Source organism: Polyodon spathula, chromosome 5 (assembly GCF_017654505.1).
Source record: "Polyodon spathula isolate WHYD16114869_AA chromosome 5, ASM1765450v1, whole genome shotgun sequence".
In the NCBI taxonomy this organism is placed as follows: Eukaryota; Metazoa; Chordata; class Actinopteri; order Acipenseriformes; family Polyodontidae; genus Polyodon; species Polyodon spathula.
In genome coordinates this window covers 71,584,374-71,599,456 of record NC_054538.1, presented here as the reverse complement: position 1 = coordinate 71,599,456, position 15,083 = coordinate 71,584,374, and the positions used below count along the sequence as shown (strand labels likewise).

At 36.2% G+C, this 15,083-nt stretch overlaps 2 protein-coding genes and 1 non-coding gene across 12 annotated transcripts in view; 1 reads left to right on the top strand and 2 right to left on the bottom strand.

Moving 5' to 3' along the window:
• Positions 1–8,636, bottom strand: part of LOC121316273 (autophagy protein 5) — a 60,963-nt gene extending 52,327 nt beyond the window's left edge. For 2 of the 4 annotated variants that reach the window (XM_041251252.1, XM_041251253.1), the window contains exons 1-4: positions 8,471–8,636; positions 7,374–7,530; positions 7,075–7,202; positions 5,426–5,504 (exon numbers count right to left, since the gene is read on the bottom strand). In XM_041251252.1, the coding sequence (XP_041107186.1) occupies positions 5,426–5,504; positions 7,075–7,202; positions 7,374–7,481 (315 nt within the window). In that variant the 5' untranslated portion in view covers positions 7,482–7,530; positions 8,471–8,636. The remainder of the gene's footprint in view (positions 1–5,425; positions 5,505–7,074; positions 7,203–7,373; positions 7,531–8,470) is intronic. The other 2 variants (XM_041251249.1, XM_041251251.1) reach the window with 2 other exon arrangements.
• Positions 8,637–9,094: 458 nt separating this feature from the next.
• Positions 9,095–9,166, bottom strand: trnae-cuc. Its single transcript has one exon. It is a non-coding gene; the product is annotated as a tRNA-Glu (tRNA).
• Positions 9,167–9,478: 312 nt separating this feature from the next.
• LOC121316271 (nuclear receptor coactivator 7-like) overlaps positions 9,479–15,083 on the top strand; it is a 49,265-nt gene continuing 43,660 nt past the window's right edge. For 5 of the 7 annotated variants that reach the window (XM_041251246.1, XM_041251244.1, XM_041251243.1 and 2 more), the window contains exons 1-3: positions 9,479–9,688; positions 11,311–11,448; positions 13,680–13,841. In XM_041251246.1, the coding sequence (XP_041107180.1) occupies positions 13,777–13,841 (65 nt within the window). In that variant the 5' untranslated portion in view covers positions 9,479–9,688; positions 11,311–11,448; positions 13,680–13,776. The remainder of the gene's footprint in view (positions 9,689–11,310; positions 11,449–13,679; positions 13,842–15,083) is intronic. The other 2 variants (XM_041251241.1, XM_041251242.1) reach the window with 2 other exon arrangements.

The following is a 15,083-nucleotide window of genomic DNA, read 5'->3' as shown; positions in this document are numbered from 1 at the left end:
AAAGAAATCCTGAAAGATTTTACTATGGTCAAATGAGGAAAGGAAAAAATAAAAATGCAAACACACTGCACAGAAAACCTTTGTGGAGTGGAAAGCAGCTTGTCTTGTACCATATAAATTAGGGCTTGAAGTTTTCAGATTTTATTTTTGATCACATGATGTCCCTCTAAAAACTTATTTTGAGCCGACTGTTTCCTAATTAAACTCAGAAAAAGATGTTCATTACAAAACAATGTCACTTGTTTTTACCTTCATATCCTGACTGCGCTTGATTCTGTTTCACTTCATTTTTATTTCAAAACAGACGTTGATCGCTCTTCGCTGATCCTAACTGCATCTCACTCTTGCAGTAGCCTGGTTTTTATCATTGTGCTTTATAATGTAACTGTAATTTAACAGTTTCTTTTCAGCATAAAATACCCAATATGGTGTGTGCACTGATAGCAAATCCACCACTTAAAAAATATACCTTAAACCCAGTCTTTAAATTAGTAGTTTGGTTTGTTAGGATGCAGAGACAGCTTAACGACTAATTAACATTTAAAGGACGGTAGACATCTGGAAAATAAAAAAACGAAAAGTTCAAGCCATATACATATACTATATTCCACATACAAATAGATTAATACAGCCAACTACCAACCATTGTGTTCCTTCCATCTGTTCCCACGTAAAAACTTACATGTATAAGCAAATACAATGGCATTTGGCAATAGTAGAGTTTAACATACTGTAGGAATTAAATGCTAACTCCACAGCTGTACTGATCTTAACTCAGTTTATAACTGAATCAGTAAATGTCTTTTGTGAAACCAACTGCTAAATTCTGGCAGTCATGAGGTTTGATGAACACATGGTTTTATTTTTTCTTTCTCTGTTCTCTTATTAAGAGCAATACAGATGTTGGAGGACATATGTTTCAATATGATAAACAAACTATGTGCAAGTTCTCAAAGTAACACACTAAATGACTTTACAGAAAATAGTATCGTTTCTTGTAATGAAAAATAAGTAAATAAATCTATATATAAATGCACAGTACATATGTGTTTCTTGGACACAAGTTTCAGTGGATGTATCCTTCCCATACTACTAGAGAGACTTGTATACCAATATACCAATCAGCAGTGCTAAAAGAGGGTTTATGTTAAAAGTCCACCTAAATACTACATACACTTTTACAATGTATATGGTTTGTAATATTAAAAAATGTAAATGTATTATGAAGAAATAGGGGATAGGTACAACATTAAAACAGGTGTACATGCAGTTTGCAAATAGTCAAAGCCATATTTTTTGATTTCTAGTCTATTGAATTCTAATGGAAATATATTTATCATGTAAAAATCACCTGCATCTAACAATGATGAGGGGTTACAGCCCACATGTCAAAAATAAAACACTGAATGATTCATAAAAAGTGTGTGGGTGACAGTAAGTGAGATTGGTGCAAGTTATGCTTGCTAGGTTTAAGTGTACAATCATTCCAGCCAAACATAAAGCACCATCTAGTGGCACTGCTAAAGAACAGCAATTAATACTTGACATTTTAAAAAACTTGTTCTAATAAATATATACTTATGCACATTTTAATACAACACATTGCATACTGAATTGATGTCAGAATGTCAGTGAATCAGGACCAAGTCTCACACTTAAATTCCATGCTAAGCTCAAATAACGTGTTTTTGATTTTAATTATATTATTGAGGCTGTGTGTGAAGGATACCATTCAATATTGAACATATGCATATTCAGTCTTGCTACTGTAAGTTGAAATATTTCAGAGCTTAAAGGGATTTTCAAGTCTGTAAGTTAGAATACCCTATATATGGTATTGTTTATCTGGTGAGAATACAGAACTGGCAAAAAGATCAGTGAATTAAAACTATATATATATATATATATATATATATATATATATATATAATATATATATATATATATATCATATATATAAGTATCAGTATATACATATAATAGAAAGTCTATACCCCCTTGAACTTTTTTTCACATTTTGTTGTGGCAGTGCCTCAGTTTCATACATTTAAATGAGGATTTTTTCCCACTTATCTACACACCATATTCCAAACTGTTAAGGGGAAAAAATGTTTTAATTGAGAAAAAAATTATATATTAAAAATACAAAACTGAAAAAGATCATAATTGGATCTCCACCCCCCTGATTTAATACTTGGGGAAGCACCTTTGGCAGCAATTACAGCTGTGAGTCTGTTGGGATAGGTCTCTACCAACTTTGCACACCTAGATTTGGCAATATTTGACCATTCTTCTTTACAAAACTGTTCAAGCTCTGTCAAGTTCCTTGGGGAGCGTTGATGGACAACAATCTTCAAGACATGCCACAAATTTTGGATTGGATTTAGGTTGGGACTCTGACTGGACCACTCAAGGACATTTACCTTTTTGTTCCTTAGCCAGTCCAGTGTAGCTTTGGCTGTGTGTTTTGGGTCGTTGTCATGCTGAAAGGTGAACTTCCGTCCCAGTTTCAGCTTACTTGCAGAGGACAGCAGGTTTTCCTCAAGCACACAATTTTTGCTCCATTCATTTTCGCCTTCTATCCTGACAAGTGCCCCAGTCCCTGCTGATGAGAAACATCCCCATAACATGATGCTGCCACCACCATGCTTCACAGTAGGGATGGTGTTCTTTGGGCGAATGTGCTGTGTTGGGTTTGCACCAAACATAATACTTTGCATTTAGGCCAAAAAGTTCCATTTTAGTTTCGTCAGACCACAAAACTTTTTGCCACATGGCTACAGAATCTCCTGTTTTTTCTTTACATACTTCGAATGGGATTCAAGGTGGACTTTCTTGAGTAATGGCTTCCTTCTTGCCACCCTACCATACAGGCCAGATTTGTGGAGTGCTTGGGATAGTGTTGTCACACGCACACTTTGACCAGTCTTGGCCATAAAGCCTCTAGCTCTTGCAAAGTTGCCACTGGCCTCTTGGTAGCCTCTCTGATCAGTCTCCTTCTTGCTCGGTCATGCAGTTTGGAGGGACGGCCTGATCTAGGCAGGGTCTTGGTGTGTCACACACCTTCCATTTCTTAATAATTGTCTTGACCGTGCTCCAAGGGGTATTCAAGGCCTTTGATATTTTTATATACCCATCCTCTGATTTGTGCCTTTCAACAACTTTGTCCCGGAGTTCTTTTGAAAGCGCCTTGGTGCTCATGGTTGAGTCTTTGCCTTGAAATGCACTACCCAGCAGATGGAACCTACAGGAACTGCTGAATTTATCCTGAAATCATGTGAATCACTACAATTTAACACAGGTGGAGGCCTGTGCCATATGTGCCTAACCATGAGATGTGATCAAATTAAAATTAAAAAACAGCTTTTATTGGCTGTACATGTCATTGCACTTGATCAAGTACTGTGTTACATGTAGTCAGTTTGCCCTGAAATTATTCTTATAAAAGTGGATTGCATGAGTCTTATAAGCAGAGTATTTTACATTGGTTAGTATAGTAATTATTTTGTCCCAGTGGTTTTGATCACTATGTGCGGTTGATTCTTATAAGCGGAGTGCACTGTATAAATATATTTAAAAAAAAAAAAAAAAAAAGTTTATAAAAACAACCTAAAAAGGAGTCCCTGCATTTAAAAGAAACCGTGAGTGTTCTGTTAGTCTGTCCTGTAAACGCTGTTTGTTTGTTTCGTCTGTTTTCAAGATTACTAGCATGATGCGGAGCTGCAGCCTCAGGCCAGCATTAAACCCGGACACCAGCACTTCACTTTCCACTTGGAACTGTCTTTTCTCCACAAGCACTTAATTCACGTACTATAGGAACTGTGTCTGTGTCTTTGTGTTTTGTATGGGTGATAAAACTGGACTTTTGATAGCGGGTCAAACCCATGGGATTATACAAACTGTACCGCTGTATCGCTTCCATCATTTATTATTTACAGGTATTTGCCATGGACATTGTAAACCCTTTCAATAAACACCCTTGAACCTGTTAGTAATTGTCTGTGTAATTTGTACCTGCACTGCACTCGCCTGTATCTACTCACCACTTTGCCACAAGAAGTGATGCATGTAATTGTATAAACAGCAAAAAACATTGGTGGAACATAGAGTACAAAATGTGAACAGAAGATCACACAAGAGACAAAAGACCTCATAAGGAAAAGAAGGGAAATGAAAGAAACAGGGTTTGAAAATGAACCTGTAGACTACTCAAGTCGTGTTCATTAAACATACCACTCCACAGGCAATTAAAGTCAATGGGATCAAACTTGAAGAAGTAAATAACTACTTAGGACAGTTAGTTTCTGCAATGGAGAAACCACTGGAGAAGCAAAAGTGGGCTGGAGTGCCTTTGGAAGAATAAGCATGGTTCTGAAAGGGAAACTACCCTTATGCCTCATGAGAAAAGTCTTCGACCAATGCGTGCTACCAGTGCTAATTTACGGATGGAAAACCTGGACCCTCAATGCAAAAATGACAAAAAAAATTACAAACAACAACGGAGTATGCTGGGAATAACAGGAAGAGACAAGAAAAGGAAGGAATGGATAAGAGCACAAACAAAAGTATGTGATGTTATTATATGACTGAAAAAACTGAAATGGCAGTGTAGCAAGAAGACATGTAGCAAGAAGAGCCCATCGCTGGATCCATGGATGAGAGACGCAGCAGACAGGTTTTTGTGGAAGAATCTGGGTGAGGTCTTCATATATATATATAACACACACACACACACACACACACACACACTGTATCGCCTTTGAATTTAAGTCACACTTTTAAAATTGTTTCTTCTCAAAAATGGCCTGCTTCGTAAATTTGAGTACAGTGGTGCGTGTATTCAAAATTGCCAACAAAAGAAGTGACTGCCCGAATACACAAACAGGAATGTGACTGACTGCCCGAGAACAGACGAAAAAAAATATTACTGCCTGATCTTGAATCATCCATGATATACAGGCAGCCACTTTCAAAGAAGTGAGAGTCATTGTTTGGGAGATGTCAAGTATTAAAGAGGACTCCTCCAACTCAGAGGATTATGGCTAGGAGAGATTTATTGTTGTTACAAGCAGGCATGTAAATTTACCAATATACAATAAAATATATGCATTTGTGGCATTTCATTAAGAAATTGAGTATTCCTTTGTATAAAATGGCTCATATATGCGTCATTTAGGTTGTATTTTGTAAATGCATCTTTTTTTTTTCCTCAAATTGAGGGCATCTTAAATTCGAAGGAATACAGTATATGCTTTTTACACAACTAATATCTAACAAAAAACGGATGCTTTCTTCACTACTCTTTTGTAAACAACCATGTTCAGAATGTAGAGGTAAACTATTTTTCATTCTTTAAAAATAAAGGAGGTTCCTGTATGTAAGAATTACTAAAAGAGATGAAAGGATTAAAGGAACACAGTGTTACCTGAAAATGCACAGTGATGTTCCATGGCAGGGCTGTATTGGAGGCATGGAGGTCAAACAGTAAACCGATTGGGTAATGCCTGAAAAAAAAAAAAAAAAAAATTATATATATGAATTTGACACACAATTATTCTTTCTGAATAAAACATGGTAATTCAGGGTTAGAAACTCATCATATTACCAAGCAAAGTTCATCTAAAAGACCAACATCCAGTTCAAATCATAAAGCAATGTGAGAAAAACCACCACCAGCTGGGAAATGCTGCAGTGTGCCATATAATGCTGTTAAGCCAGTTTGTACGTAGTAATATCAAACCATGATGTGGGGATATGCAGTCAGTTTTACAACCAACATTTGCCCAGGGTATTTTCAGCTCAACGGCACACATTTCCTCTGTCATTGAGGCTTTCATTGATTGCTGCTCCCTTATTAACTTGCTATTTGACTGAAACACATTTAAAAAAAAAAAAACTGAAATATCAAAGGCAGTGAATTAGTAAAGGGTGCATGCACAGTAATGCATATTACACACAATTAAACAATTTACTCAAAGCCTCCAATAGTGTTTTCTACTATTATAACAGCCTTGACTTGCATAAAAGGAAAAACATTGAGTGACATAACTCGCATCACTCGATTTTCAAGGTGTGTTATCCGAAGCATAATTAACAAGTACAGAGAAACATCATCTGTAATTAACAAACCCAGACCCGAATTGGCACGTTTTCTTTGTTTTGACTCGGTACTAATAAAATAAATTATTGGATGGGACAAATAACATGACAATGAATCTGCTGCATATATTGTCTTTATTAAGGTATGCCAGATGCTCTTGGGTAACCGAGTTTTGGGACTGTTTCTAATTGATTTCCACATCTGTATAACTTGGCAAAGCTTTGCATTACACTTCCAACCAAGTCACTAGATGCAGAATGTGCAGACTCAATGTATGGGCAAGTCCATTCCAGACAGAGAATGTTGGCAGCACCTGCTGGGTGATGTTCCATGCTTGCCTTCAACAAATGACAGCGCTCTGTTTTAGTAAGAAAGCAAGTACCACTATTTTTAGGCTTTTATAGTGCTCTGAAATATTGTCTGTTTAGGTTTGTTTAATTTTTAAATACGTCAGCGAAATCCTACTTTTATTCCATAACCTACCCGCGAAAAATACGGAAATTTACCGTGATTTAAGCAGACTCATAATGCATCAGAGTAGAAAACATGGAACATGTCTAAGACTTTTGCACAGCAGTGTATGTAAAAAGTAACCAAAGTTATGTCTCCATCTCACACCAGACCACTGTCACAGGTAATGTAGTTTGTTTGCATGGGTCAAATCTGACACATTAAAAATCCACACAAGCTGTGGCTACCTAGCGATGCAGAGTGAATTGTCATTGCTAGCATAGCACCAGCATAGCCCAAAACAGTTTCATGCTAGCCCTGTAAATCAAGCAACATCTCAGAACCTGTACCCCATTTTAACTCAGTCATGTTACACAGGGAGGCCTTAGAAATGTTTTATAAACTATTATATACTGTACAGACTGAAGAAAAAAAATGGCTGGTGGACTACATATTACAAGACTACTGTAATTCAACCTAGACTGTACCAAAAAATGAAGGGATTTTTTTAAACATTAACTTACCATTTCAATGAAGTCCCTTCATATTCAAGCCACATCTCACCCATATCTTCCTGTTTCATAACCTTCTGAAAGTGTTTTTTCACTTTGTCCGTAACCAGCGTCAAATAACTTACTCTTGGCAGCAACAACTGGAAAGAGATTGCATGTTGGAAATAGAAGTGTCTTTACAAAGCATCTCATATTCTGATACCTTGACAAGCAAGTAACAATCCTCTGCCACGGCTCTCTCTGTGTGTGTGTGTGTGAGTTTGTGGGGGGACAATGACAACGACTTGGTATTATTCTTTAAAGATACTTACATAATAGGGGTCTGCCTCCCTCTCTGTGATCTCATCCTGATACAAAGTGAAGCTGGTTGGTATTCGCCCAAACCAAACATCTCGCAGCACATCTTTGTCATCTGCCATTCTTCCAGGATGTGAAGTGGCACATAAATAACTGTTTCTATTCAACTACCTGAAAACAGAAAAAAAACAATTTTTTAACAAGTGGTGGAGAACATTTTTCTCAGTACACTCGCACGACAACAGATCTTTTTAGCCTCCTCACAATATGATTATTTTATGCCATTTTATAAGCACAAGCGAACCAGAAACGACCGAATTTTTAGAGGGTCTAAGGGCACGTTGCTGCACTCTGTACCTCACTGAGGCGCTGGCTGTCTCAGTTCAAATCCTCCCACCTTGGTGTGTGTTATTGTTTATTGTTTCCCTGGGTGTTAAGATCGTATTACTGTAATTACGTCAAAACTTCAATTATTTACTGCAATTGGGCAAAAATGATTATTCTGCGTTAAATAAAATACAATTTAGCAGCTGTCAAACTTCTGACTCTTGTTCACGTATAAACAATGGTTTTCCTAGTCATTGGAAATGCGCAGGAATGACAGCCTAGTTACGTATTATGTTGCAAGTTTGCTACTTCCATTTACAGTAATATCTTATTCGGTGATGATCAAACCTCTGTGTGTAAATATGATTGAACAATTAGTACAAAAATATTGATTATTGGTCTTAGTTTTGTATTTGTTTACGTAGTTTTAAAATCCCCAGTAAGTTACCGGTACTGCTTTTGATACCAGACAAAAAGAAGAAACAAAAAATGACAAGACGTTTGAAACCGAAAGACACACTGTACATTGTGAATATTTCATATTTTTAGATCAAAATCTTGACATTTAACTTTCTTCACAATTAGTGACAAATTAGTCTGTTATGTATTTAAAAACACACTTCACAAGGGCCATATCTTTATATTTTATTTCACTATATAAATACGTTTAAAAAAACTTCCTGATATTCAAAAGAGGAGTGGCAACACAATGTACCATCACAGCGTGATACACTGAATCCACAACAGGCAACTTAACCGTATCCCCACAAAAGCAGTGCATTACCTGACAGTGCGCTGATGAACTTGCGTAAAGTAACGAGAAATACCTCTTTATGAATGTCTTTATCTGTCAGTCTAATATTAACATTAAGCCACCTGGAGCTCTTCCTTTCCAGTGAAACTATCTCAGCAGACGTCGCCAACGGTACGAAGAGGCCCTACTGTTGTCATTGGCTCTTTCGCTCTCTACACGCACAACACAGAGGAAAAATATAGAAAACAGAGACGAGTATCAAACGACCACAAAACAGTCGGTAGTGACATCTAGTGGAGAATCATTTGTTACCAAAAATAAATAAAAAATACGCCCACACATTTTCACTAATTATATTTCGCTGTCTATTTTACTTTTTTTAATTGAATCGGCTAAAACAAAAACACGTCACTGGATTTGAAGCACGGTAACCAACTGTACATTTTTTAATTGAAAAAACAAGTGTTAGTTTGTTTTGCTAAAAGTTCCTTTCTTACATGCGTTTTAAAACAGTAAATATGTTACTTACTGTATAATAAAAATGATATATAAGCATTTTATAAGTTAAATAAAAATACTGGGTAGTTATATGCGTTTAAAATGTGTGATGCTATAGCATATATTTTAAATGCATTACATCTTACAAAAGATGTATTCCCTGACCGGGAATCGAACCCGGGCCGCGGCGGTGAGAGCGCCGAATCCTAACCACTAGACCACCAGGGAACCTATAAAGGCAATGCCTCAATCAAACTTTAAATGGCAAGACCTTGCAAACAATTCTAAATCAGTAAATGTTTCCATTAATATTTTGGCAAAAAAGGCAGAATATGTACCATATTTTACAATGTACAGTGCTTTTGACTTTAAAAATTGTTCCATACACAGAAAGTTTTCATTCAACCTGATATTCTTGAGATTTGTGGGCAATAGCGTTGATTGACGGGCTACACCGCGAATGACTATCGCTCGTCGAAGAAATCCCAGAACAGCAGTCTGTGTTTCACAAAACGTCACAATGTCTTAGGAGGAGCCGGAGAAAGGTGGTCTGTTTTGGAAACTGCTGCTGGACAAGCGAGGAAAATGTGAAAAAAAAAAAAAACAGTCTACCGTGTGGAACAAAAAATAAATATATAAAATAAAATAACAGTGTAACTATTTCAGTGCTTCATGGATTGAACGGTTCTGTGTGAGGAGGAATGTGGAGGCGGTCTGGACCCTGCCCCTGAGTTTTTCTTCTCTATGCTGGTCTGTACCTTTGTTTTGTTGGGTGCTTTGGCATTTTAATCTTGCAGTCATCTGACTGAGGCTGGTACATGATAAGGATGTGCTTTCTGGACTAAGCGCTGCATTGGAAACAAGATAATAAACCCTCGTTTAACCCAAAATGAAGTAAATGTACATAGGTCGGATATATATATATATATATATATATATATATATATATATATATATATATATATATATATATATATATATATATATCATATATATATAACAAATTTTATAATTATACGTTATTGCGCAAACGCGGCATACTGACCAAGCTTAAGTAACCCTACCGCTTGTTTATGTTGCTGCATGGCACGAGGAGTATCACAACCTGGAGAATGCTTTGGAAATTCTTGGATTTTTTAATTTAATTTTTATTTATTTTTTTAACAGTTTTCTGAAGGGTAATATTTATGTATGGAGTAAATTATATATGTTTGTAGCCAACAAGGTGCTGTCGTTGTCAAGTAAGAATGCACGGGTAATAATATTCCCTGCAGTGGATTTGAAAGCTACTGTAACTGTCTTGTATAGCTTACACAAAAGGCGTTAAAATTCAGTGTAACCTTGCACCCCGTAAGTTTTGTCATTCTAATTTAAATATATGAAAGACTCTAAGCTATCGGAAAAATACAAATACAATCAAATATATTTTTTACAGACGAAAACATAATTTATTATTATTATTATTATTATTATTATTATTATTATTATTATTATTATTATTATTATTATAAATCATGTTACCTTATTTGCATTGCATATTTTGTTAACAATTTATTAATGTTACAGTGACATATAACAGCTGTACAGTTATAGTGGGTAAGTAGTCAAAATTTCTGTACATCGTCATTCATATAATTTGATGTATTTCTATACAAGTATTACAACTAGAATATGCAGTGGAGAAAAATCGACATCAAATCTCTCACTGGCGATTGACTAAAAGCATGTGTTTTTTTTTTTTTTTTTAAAACCATCAATTTAATCTAACGAGTATTAAGAGTCGCTTTTGGGTGTACGAACCCAACAATTTGGGTAACATTGTGACATCTATATAGATTATTTGACCCCATGCACCGGATAAATTAAGGTGCCTCTCTTAATTATTTGTCCAAATGAGACCCAGTAAATTGTTGATAGATTAATGAATCACTAATAAAAAGATTGGAACATTATGGAAACTAAGCTTGGGGGAGAGAAATCGGCAATAAACATTACCTCATTACATCCGATTAAAACTTAGACCATTCAAGAACATCTTTATCAGTTTTTACTTAAGTCTTGTGATAAAAATTCAGGCCCATTTTGCTTGGCATGCACAAGATTTATCAGGTTATTACTCAGTCTCTGTCCTTCGCAGAGAACCAGTAACACACATTCATTAAATGTGTTTATGTGTAAGTGTATTCTGGTGCTTTGTTTTGAGGAGCTACATGCTGTGTAAACAGCAGGCAAAAGTAAAACTAAACTCACATGAGCCTATAAACTTGTATCGCTGTCTGACAGAGGGTATGCAGACAGTTCTAACGAGATACCACCGGCTTGGAGGCTGATGCAGGAATGACTTAAATCTGTGTTTATTTATTTTTTTATAGGGAATGAAAATGAAGACCTATGTGTGAAAAGTGACGTGTCAACCTAAAACAGGGATAAAAAAAAAACACAAAAAAAACCTTGGAAGTGACAGCCTTCACCATGGAAAAGAAAGAAAGGAAACCAAGTTATTTTGCGAGGTAAAGTGTAGATCCCATCATTTGCACGTTTGGTAGCTTTTAATTATGTACTTTCACGTGTGAGGATTTGTGCAAATTAACCAATCAGCAGTATGGATTTGTCCAGTACATCTTTTCCTATGTCAGCAACTCCATCTTTTATGTTTAAAAGTAGCTCCTGGGTATCTTTCTGTGATTCGCAATAAGTCAATATGCTGTGCAGGTGTTTCTTATTATAAAGTACATCATGTCATATTACAAAGTTTGCAGTGAAATCAATACTGCATCTACGAGAGGTACTATACAAAAAGAGATTTGGGGATTACACTTTAAAGTAGGCACAGGTACTTCACACTTATTATACTGTAAGTCACGTGATCCATTCTAGACATTACATCACCTTACTTCAGGAATGTAATGATAATGGCTATTCACTGTTGATCCTGATTGGCATCTTCTTGCAAGCTACACAACAGTATGTGAGCCGCCCTGTTGCAAATACAAAGTGGTACAATTAAATGGTTCTAGGGAGCTCCGACTGCCATATAGTCCAAAATCAAATATTTATATATTCTTTGACTGTTCCTCAATTTGAATCCTAATCTATAAAATCTCAAATGTTCTGTATTTGTGCTATTTCATTCCAATTCAATTCAATTTTAACTCCCAGAATTGCTATTGCAACTTGTATCTCATCAGTAACCAATCACTGCCTTGTCTGTGATTCTTCAGCATCTAGCTGTGTTTGCATTCTACTGTTAAGGACTTCTGTCCCAGTGAAACCTTGTAAACCAGATGGATGAATCTTGCCTTGCCAATTGTGATCAATTATTTTCTTACTCAGTTACCAATTATGATGTTACCAAATTATTTTTTATTTTTTTTAAACCAATGAAATGTGTACTAGAAAAGTCTGATTTCTGCTGCAGAGCTGGTTAAAATGTGTCCTCTCAAAATAAACTTCTCCCATGTTTAGGATACAAACAGGATTATTTGACAGAGAAGAACCCTTGCGTGTTCGTCCAGTATTTGTTTACTGTACTGTATGCCCTATTTAAAATCAGGTGATCTGGTGGTGCTTTTGTAGCCAAGTTTGATGAATTCCAGCCTGTATTGTTCTGTACACATTACACAATATTTTTTATAGGTTTCAGTTGATAATCTCTTCCATTACCCATGCAGAGCTCTGGACAGTAGTACCAGGTTTTGAGTTCTGTCTGTTATGATGTGCCAATGAGTGTCCTCTTGCCTAGTGTGGCAAAGTGCCCCGCCCCTGTGCTATTTATTTGTGTTTCATGTTGTATGTAGTGTGTTAATGTTGGTACACGGGATGTGTGTTAATGTTGGTACACAGGATATAAATGGGTCTGTGTAACACAAGTGATTTAAGATATATTTGTATTTAGGCACAAGGATTGCACTTCACTCCTCGTGCAGATTAAAAAGTATATAGTGTGTGGACAGGGGAGTGCACTAATTGAATTCATGTGCAGTGTACCGAGATTCCAATTGAATGACTGAGTCCAAGTGAATCGAGTCTCGGTACAGCTGCATAAAAGCATGCATGTTTTACTCACTTGGGGTTGTGTGTTCAGTGAGTGGAGAACGGGATTGGACACAGAGGTAATAGCCATTAATAGTAAATCATACTAACAGCCCACCGTGTTTGTCTGTGTAGTCTGTTTTGTTTGTCTCTTTGTTTTGGCTACCAGTGCCGTGTCCTATGTTGTGTTTGTCTTTCAACCTTTTATTTTCCGTTTGTTCATTTATTAAATGCTGAGCGCAAGCAAGCGCTCAGCTTCACCAAACTCCCTTTCTCTGTATCTGTTCTGTGTTGGTCCTTGTTTCTGGTCTGACATCACCCTCAACAGCCATCTTTGTGACGTTAGCTTTTACAGTTTGACTAGGATGTGAAGTAACAATTTTGACCTTGTTTTATGTGTGCTAGTTTTATGAGAACTGGCCAGCCAAAAAGGAGATTAAATACTTTTTAATTTTTTTTTTTTTTAAATGATTTATATTTATTTTTTGTCTAAAGTAAAGAACATAGTATAGGGAAAGCTAGGGGGAAGTGCCCTATAAATACTTATTATTATTATTATTATTATTATTATTATTATTATTATTATTATTATTATTATTATTATTATTATTATTTTCAAATTGAAACACTTTTCTATTATATAAGTGAATAAATCAACAAATAAACAAATTAATCAATCAATTTTGTGCCTCTTCTACCCATAATTGAGCGTGATGCGTTCAGGAGGTTGGGCAAAGGAAAGACAAATTGATTAGCTCAGTGAAAGCTTCCCAGAAGCCCAGAGACTGTTCCAGTGAAGGTTTAAAATGTTCAGTCTGGACAGGCTATGTGAGGGGCTCCACAATTATGCTGCGAATAACAGCCTCTACTGGTGAGTAACCCTACTTTATTTCATGTGATTTACAACTTGATTGCTTTCAAATCTAATTCAGATGATACAGAAACGTCTAATATATATGCTCCGTTTTATATCAATGTACAATATTAAAGAGAACTGTGTGATGACTCTGAAGAAAATAAAAGGGTTAAGCTGACTGCTGTTTGCTACCTACGAAATGTTAGATCTAAGATATTTGTGTTTTGCACTCTGATTTTTTATGTATGACTTATACCGTAAGTGTTTTAAAGGTGTTGGTCCTCCCCCAAGTTCAGAATAATTGACTGCATTGCTTTCTCTCCAAGCCAAGACTGCAGTGTGCAGCACACACATATCTTGCTCAGTCCTGTTTCTCCAAATTTTGATAATCTGGCACTAGAGCGCTTGGTGGCTATTGTATTAAAATTGAAATTCCAAGATATAAAACTGTTTTATCATTCTCATTATCACTGCAGATTTTTTTCCAAGAAATCCAATTTGGAAATGTGCTAGTTTGGTACATTCATTGGTCCGATTTCTAGTTAATGACTGTTTTGGTGTTGTTTTTTTTAACCAAGAGATGCAGTACTATTCAGTTGATAACTGTAAAATAGCTCTCTTTACATAAGTGTGCACTTCAGTGGCATTGGGGAATATTGTCTGTTGTTTGCATGTGATATCAATTTAGGCCAAAGGTCTGGTTTCTAATTGGAAATTACCTTTGGAAGAATAAAGGGATCGCTAAATTGACGTCATTGGAAAATTATTTATATTTGGCATTTCATGGAAATTTTCTACCATTGTCTGTGGTGCGTATACTGAAAATCATGTGTGGGGGGGGGGGGGGGGGGGGGGGGGGGGGGGGTGCGATTGCAGCACAATTTTTAGCAGTTTTGATGACTTGCAAAGACTGAGCATGTTTTGTTTTTACTAAAAAGATGCCTAAAGCAGCTCAATACTTGGTCCCAACTGCAACCTATTAGCCATATACTGTTCTACTGTAGTGTTACGGTTTTATAAACCTAATACGTAGAATGAGAATAATACAATTATAGCCCTAATTTCCATGCATTGTCCCCTGCAAGGATGCATATCCTTGATGAATGGGATACAGTGAAAACTTTCCTCTGTATGTCACACATTTTTTATATGTCCTGTATCTAGAGAACTAATCATCCGAATGTGATGAAACCTGCTGTGGACCTTTATTAGCAGAACTTCAGTTCTGATGAAGACACACATGAAGGCACTTGTTGA